The 25,159-nt window shown below is 38.3% G+C and overlaps 1 protein-coding gene across 1 annotated transcript in view; it reads right to left on the bottom strand.

Annotated features, from left to right (window-relative positions):
* LOC126235386 (protein jim lovell-like) overlaps positions 1–25,159 on the bottom strand; it is an 844,450-nt gene that overhangs the window by 8,430 nt on the left and 810,861 nt on the right. The window contains exons 6-9 of the mRNA XM_049944108.1: positions 23,554–23,871; positions 20,178–20,369; positions 3,467–3,646; positions 3,306–3,378 (exon numbers count right to left, since the gene is read on the bottom strand). Of these exons, the coding sequence (XP_049800065.1) occupies positions 3,306–3,378; positions 3,467–3,646; positions 20,178–20,369; positions 23,554–23,871 (763 nt within the window). The remainder of the gene's footprint in view (positions 1–3,305; positions 3,379–3,466; positions 3,647–20,177; positions 20,370–23,553; positions 23,872–25,159) is intronic.

Raw genomic sequence — 25,159 nt, 5'->3', positions numbered from 1 at the left:
TACATTGTAACCAAAACAACAGATGCTCAAAGTGACCTCCCTGTACATCCAAACTATGTGCAACCCACCAGATTACACAGCACTGGACCCTTCACAGCAAAGCTGCATACACAGTAACAAGAGTAGCATGAACACATGCTACCAATTCTTTCACATTCATTGGTGGAGTAGAGAACACGAGCTCCTTCAGGTGTCCCCACGGGAAGAAATCCAGGTGAACGCAGTGGCCATACAATTGGACCTCCATGTCCAAGCCATTTCCCTGGAAATGTTTTGTCCAAATACTGTTGCACATTAATTCCAGAGTGTGGAGGTGCACCATCATGTTGGAACGAAATCCTCTGCCAAATATGTAGTGGAACATCTGCCAGCACATCAGGCTGATCAGTCAACCCGTCAGGCAACAAGTAGGGACCCAGACACCTGTCGCCCAATATTCTGGCCCAGATGTTGATACCAAAGTGAACTTGATATCAACAGTTATGGGTGATGTGCGGGTTAACCTCACACCAATGGTGGGCATTGTGCATATTGAAGACACCCTCATGAGTGAATGCTGCTTCATCTGACCATATTACGGTGTTCATGAAGTCACTGTTGGCTTCCAGTTGTTGTTGGAACCATTCACAGATTTGTGTCCACTGATGACAATCTGCAGGATGTAGGTGTTGCGTGAAAGCATAATGATGGGGGTCCAGCCCATGCTCGTGCATCATGTTAATGACCATGCCTTGTGAGACACGCCGCTGCCTTGCTATGTTACATGTACTTACTGAGGTTCTTGGTGTATGACCTCCACAATAGCTTCCTCAGTAGTTGGAGTATAATGAGTCTGTGGACGACCACTGTCACATGATGGTGGAAGGAGAGAATCTGACTCCCAAAGGCGCAACTCCAGATGACGAAACACACTTTTATCTGGATGGCGTTGATGAGGACATCTAACAGCATATTTATGGGTGGCAACACCAGCCAAGTTATCAGATGCACCAAGGACCAGAAGCATATCCACATATTCATCGTTTGTGTATGCCACACATCTGCCACATGGTTTAGAGGTTTACAATGAGAAAATTTGATATGTGTGCACAAGTACGCTGGAGTCTGTCATGGGCGCATTACTCCACTCGCAACAAGTCCCTGTCTGGTGGACAGTGCATACAGTATAAACAAGCTGTCAGTCCTATGCACTGTTCCACCTAAAGTGCATTACCCCTCTGACAGATACTGCTCTGCATGATTCATCCCAACACTGCTAATTGTGAAATGTTTGGTTTGGTTTCAAATTACACTGTTTCGCTAATGGTAATAAATGTGATCTTTTCACTATCCCATTGATAGAATAACAATTACAATAATAATAATAATGCATCAAGATACATGCTAAACAGTATGTGGTTACCAGACTCAATGTTGAAAGGCATAATTAGTGGGACCATGATGATAACGTGTACAAATAGTAACAGAGTTTGGACATTATTCACAAAGCACGTTGCTTGTCCTACTGGTAACATAAGGCCCTAACAAAATGCAGTGGAGCTGAACGAGGCAAGAATAATAGTTGGTACTAATCCATGGGACCATTGGAGGAGGGTACAAAGAAAACATAAATTCACACCCACGAAGTGGAAAGGGCTTCTTTCAAAGCTGACCAATCCTCCATTTCTACGACTGTAGTATGTTTTCTAAAACACCCACTGCAATCGCTGTTGATGATTGAGATGCCAGATACTGTACTGCCAGGACTACATTTACCAAATAAAAAACATATACCTCAACCCAGGATCGAACCATCGATCTCCTGCATGCTAACCCAAAACTATATCCACTGCACCAACTGTACAGCACGACTAATGTGTACTGACGGAGGTAGTTAACATGCATGTGGTTACAGTGTTGCCAGATTGCCACTCTTTAACGTCCTTTTTCTGCTGGATGTACTTGCTGAACGCAATTTTGTGAGAGACATTTTTATATCACTGGCTTGGGGGGAGTCAAGCTGCGAAGCCTAAGTGCATGAATTTCGCTTCACACCGTATATAATTATTACACATACTGATAAATCACTAAGGAAAATTCAAAATGTGGAAGTGAAAATGGAATATGAATATTATATGGAACAGAAGAAAGGTGTGCACAAACCCATGTGCACGCACATGGCCACACACACACACACACACACACGCACGCACGCACATGCACGCACGCACACATGAACAGATAGTTGTTTAAGCGCTAACTTGTGTAATACACAGGCAGACTCTCCATCATAAAAATCAGGAAGATAGGTAATACAAAAGAAAGTTGAGGCTTAACACATTCATGTGTAGAAGAGAAGGAAAATATTTTCTTGTCTGTAAAATAAGATGCAGATTTTATTTATCTAACAATGAAAGTGTGTGTATGTGCATGTAAAATTAATTGTTCCATGGTTTGGATTCTACACCTGACTATATGTATGTCCGTAAGTGGTTGATGAATTGGTTCTAAGACAGAAACAGGAGAGATCAACATGCTGCTGATTCTTTTATTTACTTCTTCTTATTCTTTATATGAGAAGGGCTCAAAAGACAAATTTTATAATTAAAACTGAGAAGAAAAATCCTAACATTGCTTGCAAAGAGCAATATTGGAAACAAGAAGAAAAACTAAGTAAAGGATACAGTAAAATAACATGCCTGTGAAAAGACAATAAGTGTATATAAACAATAAAATCACAATGCCAATGGAGTAAAGATACTGATATGGGACTTAAGGTAAAGAATGGAACAACTGAACTGTGTTTGAAATTAATGTGCCAAAAAATTCAAAACAAATCTGTTTATTGTTTGTGTGGCAGTTAAAACAATTTAAACATGCTTTGGAAACTTTAGATGAATTTTTAGGTATTAGTTTTAAAATTGGGATATTTGTTGCATAGACATTTTCATTACTGATTACCACCTGAACTGGTAAAGAGACATAAATTTTGAGAGTTTGCATCATGCTTTGCTATTTTTGTTGAGAAGTTAGGTTGTTTTTAACTTATTTGACAAATGAAATACTTATTATCAGGAAATTTGTTCTCTGACTTTGCTTCTGGACTGATAAAATCATGAAATGTTTATTTTAATTCATCTTATCAAGGGCACAATTGAATTTTCAGAGCAGATATTTCAGAAAGAGCTGTATATCATTTCATTACAAAGTTTTGTGAAAGATGACACTTTACAATAGGATTTGATTTCAAAATGAGAAAATTTGTAACAATCTGCCACTAGAACTAATATATTTATTGCAGCTTGAAAAGAATAATATGCACTTACTGTGTGGTGGAGTTAAAGACAGTGCAGAAACAGATGAGAGTGGTGGGAAACTAGAATTATCTAGTGATGCATCCTGAAACAGAACATGTAAATTCAAATATAAATAAAAATAAAGGAAAGAAAATATTAATGTTTCCAAGCAAGTTTAATAATCTACTTACTGGCGGTGGTGGTGGTGGTGGAAGATTGACAGATTCAGTGCTGTTACAGAAGTCAAGTCTATCCCTTTCCCTGTCTCTTTCTCTCTCTCTTTCACGATCTCTCTCCGGAGTGTGTATCTCTAAACGGCTGCATTCAAGGTTTTGAGTCTCCTCACTTTCCAGTTTGAGAGGAGGTGGATGCTGCAAAAAACAAATGAAACTTTCTGTAAGATTCTGCGTAAGTAGAGTTACTTCAGAACTGAGACAGTTATATATTTCACAAAAAGAAAATTTATCGTTTTGCTGATGGGAGACATTTATGGAAAACTGCATAATATATTTCTATGATGTTGGAGAGATGCAGAAACATGCACATAATGAAGAATAGAAATATCTTTCAATTTTAGGTGCTTTGAGTTAGCATGCAAGATAAAGTAATTTCTATCATACATAAAAAGGCTAAAATAACTAGACAGTTCAATCAGAGTGCTTACAATTTATAACTAGTGTACCATAAATCAAAATATATTTAGATACAGTGTGGTGGAAGTACTAACTTGAGAGTAATAATAGCATTACTTTATGGACAAAAACTGACAAATAGGATAGAAAGTCTGTAATTATCAAGTATACCACCATCTAATTATTTGACATAGTATAATTTGTTCAAATGAGTTAAAGAAATCACAATGAAAACTAAATCCTTGTAAATTTACCTGCCTACATTCACTCATTATGTTGAGAAAGGGAGGAACATTGGTTGAATAATAACTGAATAATAACACCTTGTCATAGGTTTCAGATGTTTCTGAAAGGACTGCATGAATCAGATTTTAATAATCAGCCAGAGAAAAAGAGTAATCTTGAGTGAGGATTAACTGGAGTGGTAGAGAATAGATAGAAGAGATGAGGAGGGAAGAAAAGTTCGGCAAGGACATGAGGGAGCTCTTCTTCTAGTGTAAGCAGATATTATCATGCAGACAACCAAACATACCGCTCAACAGCTGTAGGTGGGTATGTTGGATGTCGTGGTTGTGCCTCAGAGTGTGTACTTATACTAGCAAAAGAGAGGTAGCTTCAAAGCTACTTATATCCCTATGCTGTTATGTGTGTCTATCCACCCCACCTAAATCAACTAGAAGTGGGTGCCACTGTGAGATTGATTTGACCAATTAAAAATGCAGAACTGCCTGACATCATCAATGTTGACTTCATACTGTACAGCACCCAATCAACACACAAGTTTATGACAACAGCGCGAGTTCAGCTGATTTCAAATCACTCACCATCGGGGTAAATTGACATTGTAATTATTCATTAAAATATGTGACAGTGAGATATTTGACAGTGTTTTAGATGTTGATGGACACGGAGTGAATATTGTGAATGGACATGAGAAAAATAGTGTTCTGATGGAGAGAATGGAGCAATTTCACTTGGTGGGTAGACATAAAGTAATAATTAAAAACTGAACCTGAAGACAATAATGGACATAAATCCAGGCTAGGCTTATCTTTGTGTGACAAACTGGATGACAGATCTCCACTCACTGCTCACTGTAGTGTGAATGAGGAAGTAAACAGTTCTGAATTGGCTGAACAAGTTAATGTCGAACAAAAATTGCATGAGGGGAGTAGTGAGTGCAATAAAGAGCCAGTAAATGGGAATTTTCATTCCAAAATGTTGAAGTTAATGAGAGAGCGAAATTCAAAAATTAACTGAGCTAAAAATACTATTAGTAAATTCAAAAATAGATACAAGTAGTGGTGACACTAAAAAATAATTTTAAAAAGAAATTAGTAAGTTAAAGATTGAAATGGAAGACACTAAGAAAAACCTTAATGTGATTAAACTAATCTTATGAATTTGGATAGGAAAACTGAAACAGTAAAAATTGACTTTGAAAATAAATTAAATGAAGTAGCACAAGACATAGAAGCTAAACTGAATAATGTTAACAATAATCAAAATATCCACGGGTGTACTGCCAGTCTACAGTGTCCAACGGGCACAATATTTCGGCGATCATACATGTCGCCATCATCAGGTGAACCGACAGACTGAGCTCCTGTGAACGTGCCGGCACGGAGATCCATACGCTATGGTTGCTCAGAGGGAACTGGATTCGGTCGCGGCAGCAGCCGATTTAAATACCCTCTGCCCACGGCGTGCTCCCTCCGCCGTCCGCGCCCTGTGCCACGGTCGCGTGGTGGAACAGATTGCGATGGCATCTGAGATGACGTCGGTGTGATGGCTCTGTCTGCTGTGGTCATCACAACTATACATTTGCTCGATTTATTCTTGATTAACCCAATTGCTGGTTCCCAAGCCTTGCTAAGATTATAGCCACAGTCACGGTTTATGAGGTCGTCATTGGTGCGAATTTCGATGGCCTCTCTAACAACGCTGCCCAGTATCTCGACGTCTGTACCAGAATCCTCGTGCGTTCGTACTCCATAGCGTGATTTTCCTGACAAACAATGTTCAGCGACAGCCGACTTGCTCAGATACATCAGTCAAGTGTGCCTCTGGTGATCACGGCACCGATCCTCGACGGTACACATCGTCTGACCAATATACGACTTGCCACATTGACACGGAATCTGGTACACGCCGGCCTTCCTCAAACCGAGGTCATCTTTGGCGCTCCCCACCAGTGCACGAGTTTTATTGGGAGGACAAAACACAGTTCCTATCCGGCGTTTCTTCAAAATTCCAACCATAACAAGGCAATGGGACGTCAAACAGCTAAGTTCTCACGTCTCCTCAACAAACCATCTCTGCAGGTTCTGTGCAAGACTGTCATCAATCTGAGTGGCATGGTGTTGAGTGATGATGCGGTCTCGGTTTTGCAGAAAGATCTCAACTTCACTCCCACCCCCAAGTTCACTCCGGTCGCAGAAATTGTTAGTGCTGTTGAACAGGTTGCAGCTAGACTTCCGCCTGAATCAGCTGAGGAAATACGTCGTGAAACTTGTCGTGTGTTGATGAAATCCAAGCCGATGAAGTCAAATATCACCAGTAAAGAGAGGGCGGCCATTCGTGACCTGAGGGAGGGCTCTGAAATTGTTGTCTTACCAACTGACAAAGGCAATGCTACAGTTGTTGTCTCCCATAAGGATTACACTGATAAGATGAAGAGCCTGCTAAATGAAAATTCCTACCAGAAGATTAGCGTTGACCCTACAAAGAAGGTGGAGAACAAGATGAGGCCGCTTCTCAAGGACGCAGATTTACCGGAGGGTGACGCTAAGAAATTGTTACCCCAATGTCCGGTACCGCCTAGGCTATATGGACTCCCGAAGGTTCACAAAGAGGGGGTACCATTACGCCCCATTGTCAGCAACATCAGGGCACCTACATATTTGTTGACCAAATACCTGACGGGAATATTAAGTCCTTATATGGGTAAATGCCCTCATCACATCTGTAATTCCGTGGATTTTGTTAAACGCCTTGATAGCTTCAGGTTGGATGAGTCAGATATCATGGTGAGTTTTGACGTCATTTTCTTGTTTACGGGGGTACCCCTGCAAGAGTCACTAGAATTGATTAGTCAAAAGTTTGACAAGAAGACCACTGAACGTTTTAGGCATGTCTTGACTTCCACATATTTTCTTCTTAATGGAGAATACTACGAACAAACGGAGGGAGTCGCCATGGGTAGCCCACTCTCACCGGTGGTAGCGAATTTGTACATGGAGAAATTCGAGGAAGAAGCCCTGTCGTCATTCGAATGGAAACCTACTTGCTTTTTCCGTTACGTGGACGACACATTCGTCATCTGGCCACATGGTATGGATAAACTCCTTGACTTCCTTACACATCTAAACTCCATACGCCCCAACATAAAATTCACTATGGAGACTGAAACAGAGGGTAAATTACCTTTCCTTGACGTCTTGGTCAAGAGAAGGGCTGACGGCACCCTAGGTCATGGGGTGTATCGGAAGACAACACACACTGATCTGTATTTGCATGCAGACAGCTGCCACCACCCTTCACAGAGGAATGGGGTACTTAAAACTCTAGTACATAGGGCGCGCACTATCTCTGATGCAGAGTCTACCCCAGGAATTGGAACATCTGAGAACTGTATTTCGAAAAAATGGGTACTCAGAATGGCAGATTCAACGTGCTCTCCACCCAACCACTACAGCACAACCTGTGGAGATGGATGAAATCACGAGGGAGGAGGTAGGCACTGCGTTTATTCCATATACAGGCGCACTCTCGGTGAAAATCACCCACATTTTGAAGAAATACCAGGTAGGAACTGTGTTTTGTCCTCCCAATAAAACTCGTGCACTGGTGGGGAGCGCTAAAGATGACCTCAGTTTGAGGAAGGCCAGCGTGTACCATATTCTGTGCCAATGTGACAAGTCGTATATTGGTCAGACGATGTGTACCGTCGAGGATCGATGCCGCGAACACCAGAGGCACACTCGACTGATGTATCCGAGCAAGTCGGCGGTCGCTGAACATTGTTTGTCGGAAAATCATGCTATGGAGTACGAACGCATGAGGATTCTGGTACAGACGTCGAGATACTGGGCAGCGTTGTTAGAGAGGCATCGAAATTCGCACCAATGACGACCTCATAAACCGTGACTGTGGCTATAATCTTAGCAAGGCTTGGGAACCAGCGATTGGGTTAATCAAGAGTAAATCGAGCAAACGTATAGTTGTGACGACCACGGCGGACCAAGCCATCACATCGACGTCATCTCAGATGCCATCGCAATCTGTTCCACCGCGCGACCATGGCGCAGGGCGCGGACAGCGGAGGGAGCACGCCGCAGGCGGAGAGTATTTAAATTGGCCACCGCCGCGACTGAATCCAGTTCCCTCTGAGCAGCCATAGCGTACGGATCTCCGTGCCAGCACGTTCACAGGAGCTCAGGCCGTCAGTTCACCTGATGATGGCGACATGTATGATCGCCGAAATATTGTGCCCGTGGGACACTGTAGACCAGCAGTACACCCGTGGATATTTTGATTATCAAATACACCGGGAGAAACTCCAGAATCACATCGATGTTAACAATGCTTGTGCTGATAACAAAAATATAATTCAGAAGTATGAGGAAAGAAAATGGTATCTGTTGAAAATTTGTGTAAAAGTAACTAACAAATAGCAAAATGAAATTTGTCATAACAATAGAGATGACCTTTAAAGTCAAACTGATCAGCTTAAAACAGATATGGAGGGCAGATTTGAAACAGAAATAGAAAATAAATGTACAGCTGTCATTGGAAAGCCTAAGCTTGTTGAAATTGAAAAGAAAGTCAGTAAGGTGCAAAGTATTAAGTATGGTTTTTGTACTGTGTCTAGTGGAGTTCCTTTTGCTAATTGTAAGAAATTTAATAGTTTTGAACCATGTGGTGATGTGCTGCCCCTTAACTTTATTAAAGAATTTAATGATCTACCTGAAAGTTGGGATGATAAGGAGAAAATGTCTACTGTATAACGAGTTTTGAAAACTGATTCTTGTGGTTGAGCATCTGAAGTTGCAGAATCTTGTTGTTCATGGGAAGAGTTCCAAAAATAGTTTTTGAGTGAATATTGCTCTAAGGATGAGCAGCAGAGAATTTTAAGTCAGTTCTGGGGTGGTGTTAGATATCATCCTAGGAGAGAGATTGTTAAATGTTTAAGTCAATTTTGGATTAACAGATTAAAGTATTTAGATAAAGAAGAGGGGAGCGGGTCAGTGATTATGGGATTAGAAAACAAACTTCTACAGAGAATTAGAGTGTTGCTTTTACCTATTCCTAGAACTAATATCAATAATTTTTTGAACTATGTGGGAAAAGTAGAAAAGAGGTCCACAGGTGAAGATAATGGGAGAAACTTTGAAGATGGGAACCACTCAAATAAAGACCACCATGTGAATAGAATGAATAGAGCAGATTCAGGAATGACTAATGGTGGTCCTAGGAATAATTGGGTGGACAATGGTCCCAAGGAAAATATAAGGTGCAAGAGAAGACGTAGAGACATAAATGTGGGAAATGATGGTAGCTTTGGATCAGATAATTTAATCTAGGATTTGCTCCAGTTGGGGCTCGCACTTCGGCAAGACACAGGATAGAGACATTTGTAAGTAATTGTACTGTAATTATGGAGAACGTTAATGTAAATAGCAGTAACAAGGTAGGTGAACAATGTAGATCATGTTATGTTCTGAGTAAAAGTGTTTCCAGTACTGTACATTCTGTAACACAAAAGGAATTAGGCACAATAAAAGACCCAATTAGAGAAGCAGGAAATGTATAGAAGATTACAGGAAAGAATGCCAAGAAAAAATACACACAACTGAAGAAAGCAAATCAAATATCTTTCTTAGTGGTCAAAATTGGTATTTGAAGTACAGCAAATCCATACTGCTGATAGTGAGAAGGTGGAGGTTGTTACAGAGAATTTAGGTGTATATACTGATACAGATAAGGATAGTGGAACAGAATGTGTGCAAATAGTGGATGAGTCACTGATGATTGGAAATAGTGAAAAGGAGGAGCTCTTAGTTGAGACAGAGGAGTTAAATGAGGAAGGTGTAAATGAAACTGTGAATAAATGTGAACTAGTGCGAGCAGTTCTGATTAACAGGTAGGTGTTAATGTGACTGTTGAAATCTTGAGTGACAATAAAGCAGAGTGCATGCAACCAGTGAGTGATGTTCTTGCCAGTGTATACGGCAGTGTGGATGAGTGTTAGTTTGAATAGGATTGTAGAACTTCAGTAGTGGACAGTAATGTCAATAAATTTCAGATAACTCAACCTGAGGTTATTAAGATTGAAACAGAATGTATCTCGATGGTAGGTGAAGATGTACACTATGTGGTAAAAAGAATCTGGACATCACCAAAAACAAATGTTTTTCATATTAGGTGCATTGTGCTGCACTACCTACTGCCAGGTACTCCATATCACCGACCTCAGTAGTCCTTGGACATCATGAGAGAACAGAATGGGGTGCTCCACAGAACTCATGGACTATGAAGGGGGTCAGGTGATTGGGTCTCACTTGTGTCATACGTCTGTATGTGAGATTTCTACTCTCCTAAAAATCCCTAGGTTCAATGTTTCCAATGTGATAGTGAAGTGAAAATGTGAAGGAGCACATACAGCAAAAAAGCGTACAGGCCGACCTCGTCTGTTGACTTACAGATATTGCCAACAGTTAAGAGGGTTGTAACGTGTAATAGGCAGACATCTATCTGAACCACCACACAGGAATTCCAAACTGCATCAGGATCCACTGCAAGTACTATGGCAGTTAGGTGGGAGGTGAGGAAACTTGGATTTCATGGTTGAGCAGCTGCTCATAAGCCACACATGACACTGATAACTGCCAAACTACGCCTTGCTTGGTGTAAGGAGCATAAACATTGGACAATTGAACAGTGGAAAAATGTTGTGTAGAGTGACAAATCATGGTATGAAATGTGGCAATCTGATGGCCGGTGAACGTCATTTGTCAGCGCATGTAATGCCAACAATAAAATTCAGAGATCGTAGTGTTATGGTGTGGTCATGTCTTTCATGGAGGGAGCTTGCAACCCTTGTTGTTTTTCAACATGATCAAAGACCTGTTCATAATGCAAGGCCTATGGCGGAATGGTTACATGACAATAACATTACTGTAAGGGACTGGCCTGCACAGAGTCCTGACCTGAATCCTATAGAACACCTTTGGGATGTTTTGGAATGCTGACTTCATGCCAGGCCTCGCCGACCAACATTGATACCTTTCCTCAGTGCGGCACTCTGTGAAGAACGAGCTGCCATTCCCCAAGAAATCTTCTAGTACCTGATTGAACATATGCCTGCCAGAGTGGAAGCTGTCATCAAGGCTAAGGGTGAATCAACACCATATTGAACTCCAGTATTACCAATGGAGGGCGCCATTAACTTGTAAGTCATATTCAGCGAGGTGTCCGGATACTTTTCATCGCATAGTGTAATTAGTACATGTACATGTAGTGTAAATGACGGTTTTGATCAGGAAGAGGTTTAGAATGATGCCGATAAAGAAGTGAATGATTCTCTTGGGAAAGCTGATGGCTTATCAGAGGAAGAGGACATGCTTTTCATTAAGTTGAACGAAGTAAATAAAAATGTGAATTAAGTTTCCAAATTTACCTTGAGTACAAAATCAAATTATGTTCATAATCTGGTTATCAAAAGTACTCAGAAAAAAATTTAAATTAATTATACAGTAACACTTTTCTGTGCAAAGTGTGGATAAATGTTGGAGATAGACTATTTACTGATTCAATGTGGAGAAAATTGGTAGTTTTATGCAAAAGAGCTTATCCGAATTGGGGAAGGAAAATTTGATGAAATTTATAACTTACATAAGAGAGAAGTAGGAATAAATAAAAAACGTGACTTATTTTTGGATAACTCATGTAATGACAATAGTAATATAAGTGATAGTACAGTACAATACAGTACATTTATCGTTTTCCATGGACCCCTTGGAGAGGAGTCTCTAGGAAGTGTAAAGTGTACAAACAAAAAGGAAAAGGTGGCACAAGATGTGATAGTGGAGTCAGTTTTAGTAATTGAGAGTAAAGTAAACAATTTGCAAAAGGTAGTATCCAATATAAATGCATAGACAGTAATTTTTAGTGTGCTGGCAATGCTCACTATTTTTGTGATTACGGGATGCAAAATGGTCAACGCAATCATGTTAACTGGGGTAGAATGTACAGAAATTCTGTTTTGTTTTGTGCTGATCTGAAAAATGTTGTGAAAGATGAAGTTTGGCTTTCAACCAATAACATTAAATTATATGGAAAAGTAAATGACAATAAGCAAGTACAAAAGTACTTGGAAAACTTTGCAACACTATGCAACAGTAAGTTGCAGGAGTCTGATTGTTGCTGTGTTCGGAGAATACTTCATACTTGCATTTTAGGATATGTGACAAGTCTGTGAGCACAGTCGTTCACTAGTAGAGTTAGTGTGAGGTGCTTGCAATGGCATCGTGGTCATGAAGTGAGATTCAGACAATTTTGTGGTACAACTTTGCTCCTAATTTAAACTTAGACCAGTGCTTTGAAGAAATGACTTGCACTCATTGATGAGTGTCCACATTGTACAACTATATTCAGGTGGTACAGAAAATTACAAAGAGGAAATACCACTTTAGAGGACACTGAGAGGACGGGAAGGCACCAATCATCAGATAAGGAGGAAAACATTGATGCTATGAGGAAAATGCTAAACAAAGACATGTGAGTGACCTACAAGCAGATAGAGGATGCCTTAGGGCTAAATGCAGCAGCAATTTGTACAATTCTGCATGATCACTTGTGAGTAAAGAAACTTTGTTGTCTCTGGGTGCTGCATAGACTGACACAATGTGTGGCTTGGTGCCAGGAGATGTTAAAGAAGTCTTCGAAGGGAGAATCTCAGTATGTGAATAGCATCATGACAGGGAACAAGACTTGGCTGTACTATTATGACATGCCGACTAAGACTCAGAACAAAGTTTGGGTCTTTGAAGACGACGACACGTCTGTAGGAAAATCCCTATCAGTAAAGAAGAAAATGATAGCTGTTTTTTTTTTCTTTTTTTTTTTTTCAAATGGAATGAAATTGGGGACCATCACAGCTAAGTGGTACACTGAGCAGTGTTTGCCCAAAGTCATCCAATCTTTCGAAAACCTGCAACCAATGTCAAGAATGGACACTTGGTTCCCCCATCATTCAAGCTCACTGTGCCAAAGCATGCACAAAATATTTGTGAGGTATAGGACTGAAGCTTCTTGAGCAAACTCCTTACAGTCCAAACTTTCTCCTTGTGACTTTTCACTTTTCCACATGTGAAAATGAAGCTGAAAGGAGTGCAGTTTTCAAGTGATGAGGGCCTCCTGAAAGCTTGGGACAATGAGTGTGCCTTACTCCCTACACAAACTTGGGAGAACTGGTTTAGTGATTGGTTTCAGAGCATGGAGAGGTTTATTTAATGGGCAAGAAATTACTTTGAAAAAACTAATAGATAAAGCTGTATTTCAAAACTTCCCTAGTACCCTTTAGGATGTTCAGTGCTCTGTATTGAATTTATTATGTAGTGGTAATGCTTCCCCAAGCTGGGTGATTTTGTTCTTCTTTTCATAGACCACTCAATCCTCTACTACTATCCTGTCTGTAGATTATAAGTGAACAGTAATTACCTTCTACACTGCTTAGCTTAAATGTATATAAATGTTCACTATTTTAGGATTGGATTTTTGTATACCAATAAGAGCTAGATAGAATGAAATAATGTGAAGCATATACAGTACAGGAAAATTTTGCTAAATTTTATGAAGTTTTTTTTCAGTGGATAGTAATAGCAAAGAGAATTTTGTGTCAATAGTAATAAATTTTGTTCAGCAAAAAGGTAACATGAATGGAAAATGAATGGTGAGTCAGGATATGTGAGAAACATGAAAAAATCTGAAAATCATATATAAAATCAAAAGTTAATCAGCTAATGTGTTGAGTCAGTAGGAATTTGTGCAGCAGCAGAAGTAAAGAAAGAAAGAAAGAATATTTTGAGTATTTGGTTTAGTACTAAAAAAAGTACATACAAAAAGTTTTGTACTCAGTGCAATCAGTTATAGAGAGGTTTGCTCATATGCATTAAACTGTGTCAATAGTATAGCCCTTCTGACGTTAGTAAAAGAATACAGTTAAGAAATAGCTACCTTCTGTAATGTATATGGAATTAAAATGCAAGACCTGTATATGTGTAACTCTTAAGCCTCACTTTAAAGTAATATGATGGAATCCAGTGAAGTGATGATTTCAGCAACTGATATTTTGTCTGGTATGTAATGTGAGTAAATTTTGTATACAACACTAGGATTTGTTATTGCGGAGTGTAGCTCTGTAGGTTCATTTTTTGTATGTGATGAGCAAAGCAGGTGCTTATTCTTAGATAATGGAGTAATGAGGTAATAATCATGCAAGGACATAAGGTATAATGATGCATCTATAATAAATGCAGTAGAAATAAAGTAACAAGCAGAAATGTATTAGGTAAGGAATGAATGGGTAGGGAGCCTGACTTTGCAGTAGAATAATTGTTGATAACACATCTAACAGGGTTTTTACAAGAAATAAGAGTGAAAGCGAATCAGTACTGCTGATACTGAGCAGTAAATGAGAGAAATAACAGGCATAAGTAAGAATAACACGTGAATTGTGTACAGATGCATATGGTTTTTGTGCAATGGAATGTCTTTTATGAGTGAGGCAACATATTTTGTATATGTAAATGAGAGTAATAACAGGCATAAGTAAGTATAACACGTGAATTGTGTACAGATGCATATGGTTTTTTTGCAATGGAATGTCTTTTATGAGTGAGGCAACATATTTTGTATATAATCTATGGCACTGCATACAAAAAAAGTGAATACAAGAGTAATATTTTGATGTAGCACTAATCATGTTTTGCTGCATATTCAATTTTCTTGCCATTAGTAATTGCTATTTGTGTTTCCAATAAGGATAATGATCAGTAAAGGACAAAAGTTCCATTAATTGAGTAGCTCACTGCAATGAGTAAACATTAATTCATACATGCTGACTGGATTTGACATTAATGAAATAGAAACTGGGGTACATGAAATGTTTTGTAAATTGGACTTTTGAGTACAGTGAAGTGAGTAAGTGATTTGAGTTAAGGTATAGGAGGAGATGAAACAGATTCCATTCTCTATACATTGTGAAAGGTGACCTGTTATGCAACATGAAAACTTAATACTTAAGTATATATGTAATGTTACATGATGGATATGTCTTTAAAAATGAAACATTTTCTTATAGATTCAGTTATCATAATTATTTGTGTACTAGAGTAGGATGTTTTGTTTTCCTTTCCACATACAATAATGGAGAATAACCACCTCTAAGGGCATTGGTCAAATTAGAGGACATGGGACAATCATTTGGACCTGAAAGAGGCATGGACCAATCTTCAGCTAAGTACAACAACGAAAAGTGTATTGGTGACCAATAAGTAGTGAAGTGACTGGAAGATGGGAAGTTCTTCCTATTGTGAATAATGAAGAGTGTGTAGACTTCCCCATTTGTTTTCTTTTGCTATTAATTTCTGACTTTCAGAGCCACTAAAACAAACATCATTTGAATTTAAAAAGAACTTTTGATAATTAAATATGGTTTCTCTTGTATGGTGTATGACACAGTATTTGAATGTGTTTTGGGACAGTTTGTGTATCTTTGTATTGTGCGTAATGGTCAGTTTTGATAACCAAACTGATTTTGAATTTGAATGAGTGAAATTTTTTGTACAAATTTTGTAGCTAATTGTCCAGATATTGGATTATATAGTCAGCTATTTAATAGCACATGTCTACAAAGCACAATGCGGGTGGCAATGGAAAAAAGAAAGAATATTCCTTCCAATTTTTATGTTCCCTCCCATCTGGCAAATACTGACCCAGGGCTTATCCAACTTAATTTTATTCTCTGTTACATTTCTTTGGTCATCAGGAGTTTAATGAACTAGTTAGTTTGCCAAAAAAACTATGTTTATTACAAAATATCAGTAATTTCAGATTTTGCTATCATTGCTTATATGTAAATAAATAGTTTGTTACTAACTTCCTGATTACATAAATGAAAAAGCTACATAAATAACTGAAATATCTCTACAGCTTATCATGAAAGTATATTAGCAACACCTGCACTCACTTAGTTTCAGAGTAACTAAATTATGTATTTAAAATATTGTTACTGAAATAGAATCCCATATTTTGGCAAACTAACCAGTGTAATTCAATTGGAACTGCTACTGTACCTGAAAGTTAATTTTCAAATGAATATCGATTCACTATTCGGTTACTCAGAAATGTTAATCTATAATGGTAATTTATGAAAATTCAGAAAACAATAATAGACAAATTCAGTTTCAGTTATTTAAAAAGTATAAAGGATGCTTGTTCGAAGTCATTTTAGTCAGTCTGCAGAGAGCTATGAAACGTACATAATCTACATTCACCAATACTGTGAAACATATCACAGATGAATCAGTTCAAGTTACAAATCAGAAAATGTATCTTGTTTCATCAAAGAACAGGACTTTGTTCAATGATTTATTGACTGTTTAAATGACTAATTGGGAAGTGAATGTGTAATTATTATTGCAGAGGTTGTAGAGCTTCAATTATGTTCACTGTGACAATAGGATCAGACTGTGAACTGTGTTATTTCCAAATGATAATAACTGTGCAAACTGTGTTCACACCTGCTTCAATGATGGATCTTAAAGACAGTGTTTTAAGAGCATAATTCCATGGGAGAGCATCTACTTAAATTCCTCTGCGTGGGTCAAGCACTTGACAGTTAAGTTTTTTCCATATCGGTCTCCTGTGGGTCAAATGAACCTGTCATCATTCAGGCTGCCCTTCATTGTGTACATTCAATATTGTCTTCTAATCTCATTTTGTCTGGGTCCCACACTTGTAAGCAATAACCTAGGATGAGCCAACCATGAGTTTTGTTAAGTATAGTGATGCCACTAGACATCACTATGAAAACTGATTAGCTGACACTATATCACTGCTACCACAGTGCCACTATCCAGATGAAACTTATCAGCAAGAGTGTCCTCTGATGGGGCCACAACTACCAGAATCCTGCATACAAGCTGGCTTGAGCCAGTCTGAACTACTTAATTTTATCATTGTGTTGACACAGGGGAAGTGTGTATCTGTTAGTCTATGGTTTGGTTTTCAGTAAGTATGTGGTTTATGTCTGGCTACTCTTCATATCATGTAAGTAACTGTACAAACTGTACTTCATTTGGATTCATACTTACAGGCTGTGGGGAGTGTCAATAACATATATCAATTAGTCAAACAAGCCAGAGGAAGTACCCATTAATTTCATAGCACACCTTTACAAAAGCAAGCATCCTCCTTTGTAAACTCATTGAATTTTTCCATTACCCTATCAACGAACCGTATCTGTCTCCTCCTTTGTCTACGACTGATCCTAAGTGATCATATCATCCCAAGACTGTTACACTCAGGTACTTGTATTAGTTCATGCCAATTTTGACTCATTCATCATAGGATGGCATGTGTGTGTGTTTTGTGAAGTGCACAATTTTACATTTTTTAACATTTAAACCATGTTACCAATCTTAGCAAAATTCTGAAACGTATTAAAATCTGACTGCATATGTGGAGCTGTTTTTCGATAATCTTTCATTATAAACAGCTACATCATCCACAAAACTCTTGAGGTTACAATTAATATTGACAAGGCCATTAATACCCTGCATTAACAAGGGCTCCAACACATTTGGAGGCACTGCTGAAGTTACTTCTAAATGCTATGGTTATGGTTATTTTAGAACTAGATCCCTTTTTCTTCTTCAATTTTAACTTACAGTAAGAGTCCTCAACATATTTCTATTCTTATTCGTTAAAGTGAAAGCAAATTCTTAAAGTCTCAGATATGCTCGGTAATTTTGCACTGGCTTTTAAAAATATGTACACAAGAATGACAATATAAAGCATGCAGTGTGCTGTCAGTATGTTTATAATATTTGTTTTTTATCTATTATTGTGCAATGCATCACTCATGCTGAAATGTACTATGTTTACACAGTTATGGTTATTTTGTACCTAGACTCCTTTTCCTTTCTGTTTTTTAACTTACAGTACGAATCCTCAGTTTATTCCTATTCTTATTCATTAAAATGATAAAAGTTCACAAATGGATGGTAATTTTGCACAAACTTTTTAAAATATGTAAAAAAAGAACAAGTGTGCTCTCAGTACATTTATAACAATTCTTTTCCCCTCCACCACATGCATGTGTTTTACATTAGTTTTATTCAATTGCTGACAAACTACACTTTGCTTTGCCAGGAATGTGCCAGTTCATAATAGTTCATTTTTATCCCTACTGCCCACAATACAAGTAGTCGTAATATTGCACTTCTGTAAAATCATTACTGTTACTGCTTTTTTTGTTACCACCTCAACCTGAAACCAAAAGTCAGTAATTAAAAAGTTGTGGTCCAGATGGTATTTGTTTATTTATTATAACTTCTACATCTTTTGAGATAACTCTCCATCCAAAATAACTTGCTATGTGCTATATCACTAAATCCTCAGTCCAGTCACAAACTTCCAAGTGATCATAGTGCATTTAATAAGTGTTCGCAAGATAATGAGCCACATGATCTTTGAGCTCTGGAATTTCTGCATCTATCTGATAGTTTTCAGGATGTAATGTGAGAAAAGGATGAAATGGGTTTTGAATGTTTTTGGAATCCACAGTAATTGGCATGGAAGAGGTCATCATGTTCAAGGTAAATCATTAGGTTGAGCTCAGAATATGGTCTAAAATACTATAACAGATGTAAATTGATGACAGTGGATGGTATTTTAAGCTTGTAGATGGGTGTGATGAATTCATTTTTCCATCCACCAGTCAAAGGCTTTTGTTTGCACTATATTATGGTTAAAAGTGGGGTTAACTCCACTGCCAATTCCATATGTAATATGACAGGGATTCCTGATGCCTTGTTCAATTTTAGCAGTTTTTATTGTTTCTCTCTACCACTGACACTAATAGGTAATTATTAAGCTATGCAGTGGTGTGAAAATTGAAGCTTTGACAGTCCTCCTGTATCTTCATTTGCAGAGGAACCTATGAACATGGAGTTCAGCATTTCTCCTTTTGGTTTTCTACCCTTAGTTTTAGTTTCTATACCATAAACGAGTATCTGGACAGTAGCTTTGGTGCCACTCACACTTTAATATATGATCACAATTTCTTTGGGTTTTGTGAGAAGTCTTTCTACAAGATTCTGGCAGTCATTGAAGGCTTTACACATTGCCTTTTTCACAACTAATCACATTTCATAAAGACTCTCTTTATCTAGTGGCCTACACTTTCTTTTACACCTACTGTGCAGTAATCTCTGCTTCCTAAGCAGCTTCTTTATGGAGACTGTCTACTGTGGAAAACCCCTGTCTTCATGAACTTATTGTTCTAATATGTACATGAGTGTTTGGTCAATTATTCTTCTAAAATTGAGTCACACTTTGTCTGTGTGCTCCTGGCCCGAACTAAATATCTTGAGTTCCTCCTTGTAATATGACACTACTGCCCATGTATGTAGTTTACTAGACAAATAACTCTTCCTACTTATTCTGGTTTTTGCCCACCCTTGATTCTGAGTCTTGCCCAAACAATTTCACATGCTGCTTCAAGTACTCTTTTGGTGGATTCTAGTTTCTTGACTGCTACAGTGAATACATGGCCTCTATTTCTCATTAGCCTGTCTTTTAAAAATACAGTTAGATTTACCCCAAATATCTGACTGCTGTAGATTTTGTGTTTTGGCCAGCTTTCTGTGCCTAGTGATACATGAGCTCCATTACTGTTCAAGAATGCTCTGGTCTTCTTTGGCTCTTTGTTTCAAATGTTGACTAATAGGATTTTAATAGTCTCATCTGAGGGGACATTTGTTTGGATCTTATACTAAATCTTTGGTTTCCTACACCCTACCATCATCTGGACTGGATGGATAGTTCACAGAGCAGTCAATTTTTTCTTTCTGTGTGTCAGGCAAGATGTGTGATCCTGTGAATATTGAAAATTCTACATGACAAAATATCTTTCATGCAAGAGTTATAAATAATAAAAAATGACAAGATTTTGAATTATAAATGAGTAATGATGACTTACCACTTGATGCGGTGAGGGAATAGATGCACCATGTTGGACTGGAAGAGCCGATGCACTAACATTGTTACTAAGCATGTGGTTCACAGGTTTTTTCATTGACAAATTCTCTGCAGTTTCTAATGGTGGTGATGCTGTTGTACCTTTAGTCAAATCTTGAGCACCAAAGTCTCCAGATCGTCTTCGAGGCCGAGCCTGATAGAAATGAAATGTAAACTATTTATCAAAATTATTTAGAACAAGTAAAGCTAGTGCTGCAAAAAAGAAGTCTAAAAACCAGGACATGATTGATTATCAAATGAAAATATAGATGGAATATTATTTTAAACTTTCAATAAAATATAGAATGGGCGGGGTATAAAATGTAGATAGTGACTCTGTCCTGCTTTCGTTACAGGCACCGATGTCAGCCTTGTAAATACTAACTCACAAAGAAAAGTCCGACCACATGTACCAGCCAGCTGCAAAAAAGCAGTACCCTTAGTACAGAACACCACCCCAGATTGTGAAAACTTAACCACATCCTCCATAAAAGCTCCTACTACCTATCAAAATGCCCTGGAATGGGAAGATCCTTCCCAAGACCCTTCCCACCTCTTTCAAAGTTACATTCTGTTCTCTATTCAGTCCTTGAAATATCCTCCTCTATGCTTAAGCCAGTCAACTCACAATCTGTCGCATGAGTCACACACGTGTGACAGACTCAGGTGCAAGGCATGACCCTTGCTCAAATGCCAGTCCTATCAAAAACATATCCTGCCCTATTATAGGCAAATTCACTGCAACTTCTGCACATATTCACTGCAAATTCTGCACATCTTTTTATGTACGTATGACCACCAACCCATTGTCCTCTCGAAGCAATGGCCTCTGCCAAATTATGGTCAAGAACAAAGTAGACAGTCCAATGTCAGGGCACGGTTCTGAGCTCAACATGTTCAACTTCAATGACTGCTACACAACATCTATTAATCTACATTCACACTGTTTCCTCCACAATCTCCCTCTACTTCTCTTCTATCTTGCTCACTATCCCCCTACAAAAACATGTCTCCTATTGCATTGTGTACTACAGATGACATCCATCGCCTGCAGGAGGTTGAGGTCACTGGTGCAACACACCTATCTAATTTCTTTGCTACCCTTCTCTCCTTCAGGCATTTTTCTCCCTTTCTAACTTCTTCCTTCCTCATTTCTCTCATCTGCTCCACCCATTACACTTTACACAACCTCTCACCACTGTGGGATCACAACAATGGGGCAATGTAGTTGCATTTGTATGTGTAAGTCTAATGCTAGTTTGTTTGTTTTTAGCTAAAACCTCAATAAGATGTTCATTTCGTTTATGTTCCTGTATATCACTTAAAATCCCATCTTACAGTGAGTGGTTATTTTTACTCTTTCCATTTTTTGTGTTCTTTGTGACCCGCCAGAGTAGCTGTGAGCACTAATGCGCTGCTTCCTGGACTCAGATAGGTGCGCCGGCCCCAGATCGAATCCGCCTGGTGGATTAACTATGAGGGCCGGTATGCCGGCCAGCCTGGATGTGCTTTTTAGGCGATTTTCCACATCCTGCTAAGTGAATACCAGGCTGGTCCCCATGTTCCAGTTCAGTTACACTACTTTCGTCCTGGGGTGTTTGGGGTGGCGGCAGGAAGGGCATCCAGCCACCCTCTGTGGCTAACACTGCCAAATCAATAGTAACACAGCCGACCCCACATGATGTGGGACAAAGGCCCCAAGAAAGTAAGGAAGTTTGTTTGTGTTCTATATTGTGGTTCAGTGTCATATTAATTGGAAAGAGATCTTCTTTATTTTTAGTTATAACTCTCAAATACAAATTTGTTTCCTATTTCTGTAACATTTCTCCTGTAAAATTGTTTTAATTCTCTAACTAATTGGGTCTTATTATTATAAAATTAAGCCAAAATATAGCATTACTAATGATTCAGTCTTGAGATTCACCATTTCTTCCTCAGCGGCAACATCGAATGTCTTTCTGTTACTGAGTAATATGAAATGGGAACTTTGTAAGAAGAGAATTTTGGCTGTTAAGAGGATTGACAAACAAAATATAGCATCATTACATGTTTCACTCAGGGTCTCAAAAAGCCTGCTGGCAATTAAGAATGTTTCATCTAGTCTAGCTGACAGTCTGTTGCTATGACACCTTCAATGCCCTGAATAGTGTTATTTGGTTACTTATTATCCAAATTAGTACCAAATGTACATCCTGATTCCAACCATGATACTTTTCTGTGCTGTGTAAATATTAATTTACTACTCACAGAACAGATGTCTGACATATTGACATTCATTAACTCCAATATTTCAGACAATGAAGATAGACCACACCTGCAGAGCTTTTATATGGCATCAATGGAATAACTAATGTGTACTTAAGAGTAAGTGACTATAAATGAAAAGTGTTCAGCACTAAATGATATCATTTTATTGCCAACGTGCTACACACATATCAAGATTTTCATATCTTACAAGTTCCTTCATTATCTTTTTGGTCACAGTACCAGATCACTATAAATTTGTAAGTAAAGAAATCTCAGGCAGAGGAAAAGCAAACTACATTTTGTTTGCTTGTGGCAAATTAACAAATATCTTCCAACTAATCTAGACCTTAGACTCTACTGCTGATCAGTCTGTCACTACAGCAAAGATTTTTTTTCTCAGACAAAATGATTAACAAAAACAGACATGTACTGGTACAGAACTACCACAAATATCAGTACCAAAAACATCAGCACGTAGCAAATGCAAAGTGAAGAAATGGCCATCCCCACAGCCGAGTGATTCATATTTGCAGCCTATAGACATCTCCTCATTTGTCACTGGCTACCTGTATAAAATTCCAGTTGGTTGTCTGTAACTGAAACTGATGATGTATGGTTCACACCTCCTCTATACTATGCAGTAATGGAGTAAGTAGACATTCCTCAGTCAACTTTGTACATTTATTATTTTACACCTTTGCCACACATTATTTTAATACAGAAATAATTATGCAATTTCCTGTTTTATTCTTCCATGGAAGCAGATTATCATCATCAAAACTTGAGAAAAACATATGAAACGGATGAACAATATTCCTTATATAAAACAGAGCCCAACTGTAGCATGTCACAAACCATTTAATGTATGTTGCATCAGCCAACTGTTTAACCGTGTCAATCATGAACTATTTTATTAATATTAATTTTTCCTATCTGTCTTTCTCTCAAAGTAAAAATTTTGAAAACTGGATTAATTCTTTCTTCTTTTTCTTCCCCTTCTTATCTTTGTACAACAGCCTTTCTTCTCTCCTATCTTTTATTGAATTATTAATCCAAATTTTCATTGTAAGTTAGCAGGAAAAATAACTCACCTGTTTCCTTCTTGGCTGAGGTGAAGGTGGATTTTCAGTAAATGATATATGTGGCATGTGAGATAACTGAGGGAGTTTCAGTGGTGACTCAAAGTGCTGAGGTGGACCCTGCAGTCCAGGTGACAGAGAAAATGAGTCTTTCTCTGTTGAATGACCTGTGGAACTTGAGAAATTACGTGGTGGTGCTGACGCAAATAGTCCCAGCTTCTCCAGTGGAGTAAGTGTAGCCGATGGAGGTGGTGGAGGTGGTGGTGGTGGTGACGTATGTGGCTGATCCTTTTCCGAAACAGCATGCTCTGTGTGAGCCAGACCACGCACCTAGAAAACATATTTAACAAAATATGTATACACAATATAGTTCAACAAGTTCAGTCATAAGTTTCTTCATTTAATTTCTTTTTCCAGCAATATATCTAATGAGTATACAATATTAAATGAAGCTGCAAATGGTATAAATTATATACTCAGGTTCTAATAATGCTTCAGCTTACAGTCCAAATGTAACACATCTTCAGACAATGTTAAGAAGTTCTGAAGCCCCTCTTTGGTCCTAGGATTTTGTTCTGTCTCTCATCACTTTTTTTACTTCTGCAGTGTTTTGGGCATAAGAAAACTGTCAAGTAGGCACATGGTTTACAGCCCATGTGGAACTGCATGTCCACCTGTAACTGGCTATGTGTCAGTTCATAGGCGTATCATACATATACCACATCCAACAGGTCCATTCCTGGTAAAGTACTGCAGTATTCAAAGCAATCTTTGGGTTGAGGATAGCTTCAGCTAACGCACATCAGTGAAACCACAGTCTTTTTGTTAACAGCTGACTCTGTCCCAGTGACCATGCAGACTTACATAATATTACTATGCATGTAAATGTCGTTGTTACACAAATATGATACTAAGACAGCAGTGATCCCAATAAGGGTTAAATGTTTTATAAATAAATGTTACACATCTCAGACATGTAACTAACACTAATCAACTACATTTTTAACAGCAATTTCCACTCTTAATACAGTCATAGTGTGACACAGTCCAATTGCCAATTTGTTGACACCAAGTACCATACTGTAGTTCACACAAGAATGCCATGTAAAGTGGACACATCACCTGTCATGTTCAATTTTTTATTTTACTTTATTTTATTTTATTTATTTATTTATTTTTGTGGCACCACAACTGAGAAGGCCTGAGGAGAAATCATAAGACTACAAAGACTTTCACAATGGAGTCCTCTGATAACAAGTGTTCAGTATACTTGCCATGTTAAATTCAGATAAAATTCCTAGTTTCTGACGACTGCCTCTATTGTCATCATTAGGGACTAACTCTGACTGTTGTGAAACTCATGAGCCTCCCATTTACTTTCATGCCCTGAGGATGTCATCTGATCAGATGGATTACATTACCATCTGATTAGCCAGATTACTTCACCATCTGATTGGGAGGAATACATCACAGAGATTGCACATACTGAGGTAGCACCCAATGTCTCCATAGATTATATTTGTACTTTCTGTTCAGTGTCACTTGCAATACCACCACTTACATCAGGGGGTAAACTATGAGAAATCTTCCTCTGTACTCTTTCTGTATCAAGTTCACA

This window comes from Schistocerca nitens, chromosome 2 (assembly GCF_023898315.1).
Source record: "Schistocerca nitens isolate TAMUIC-IGC-003100 chromosome 2, iqSchNite1.1, whole genome shotgun sequence".
Lineage (NCBI taxonomy): Eukaryota > Metazoa > Arthropoda > Insecta > Orthoptera > Acrididae > Schistocerca > Schistocerca nitens.
This window is presented reverse-complemented; position numbering and strand designations above follow the sequence as displayed.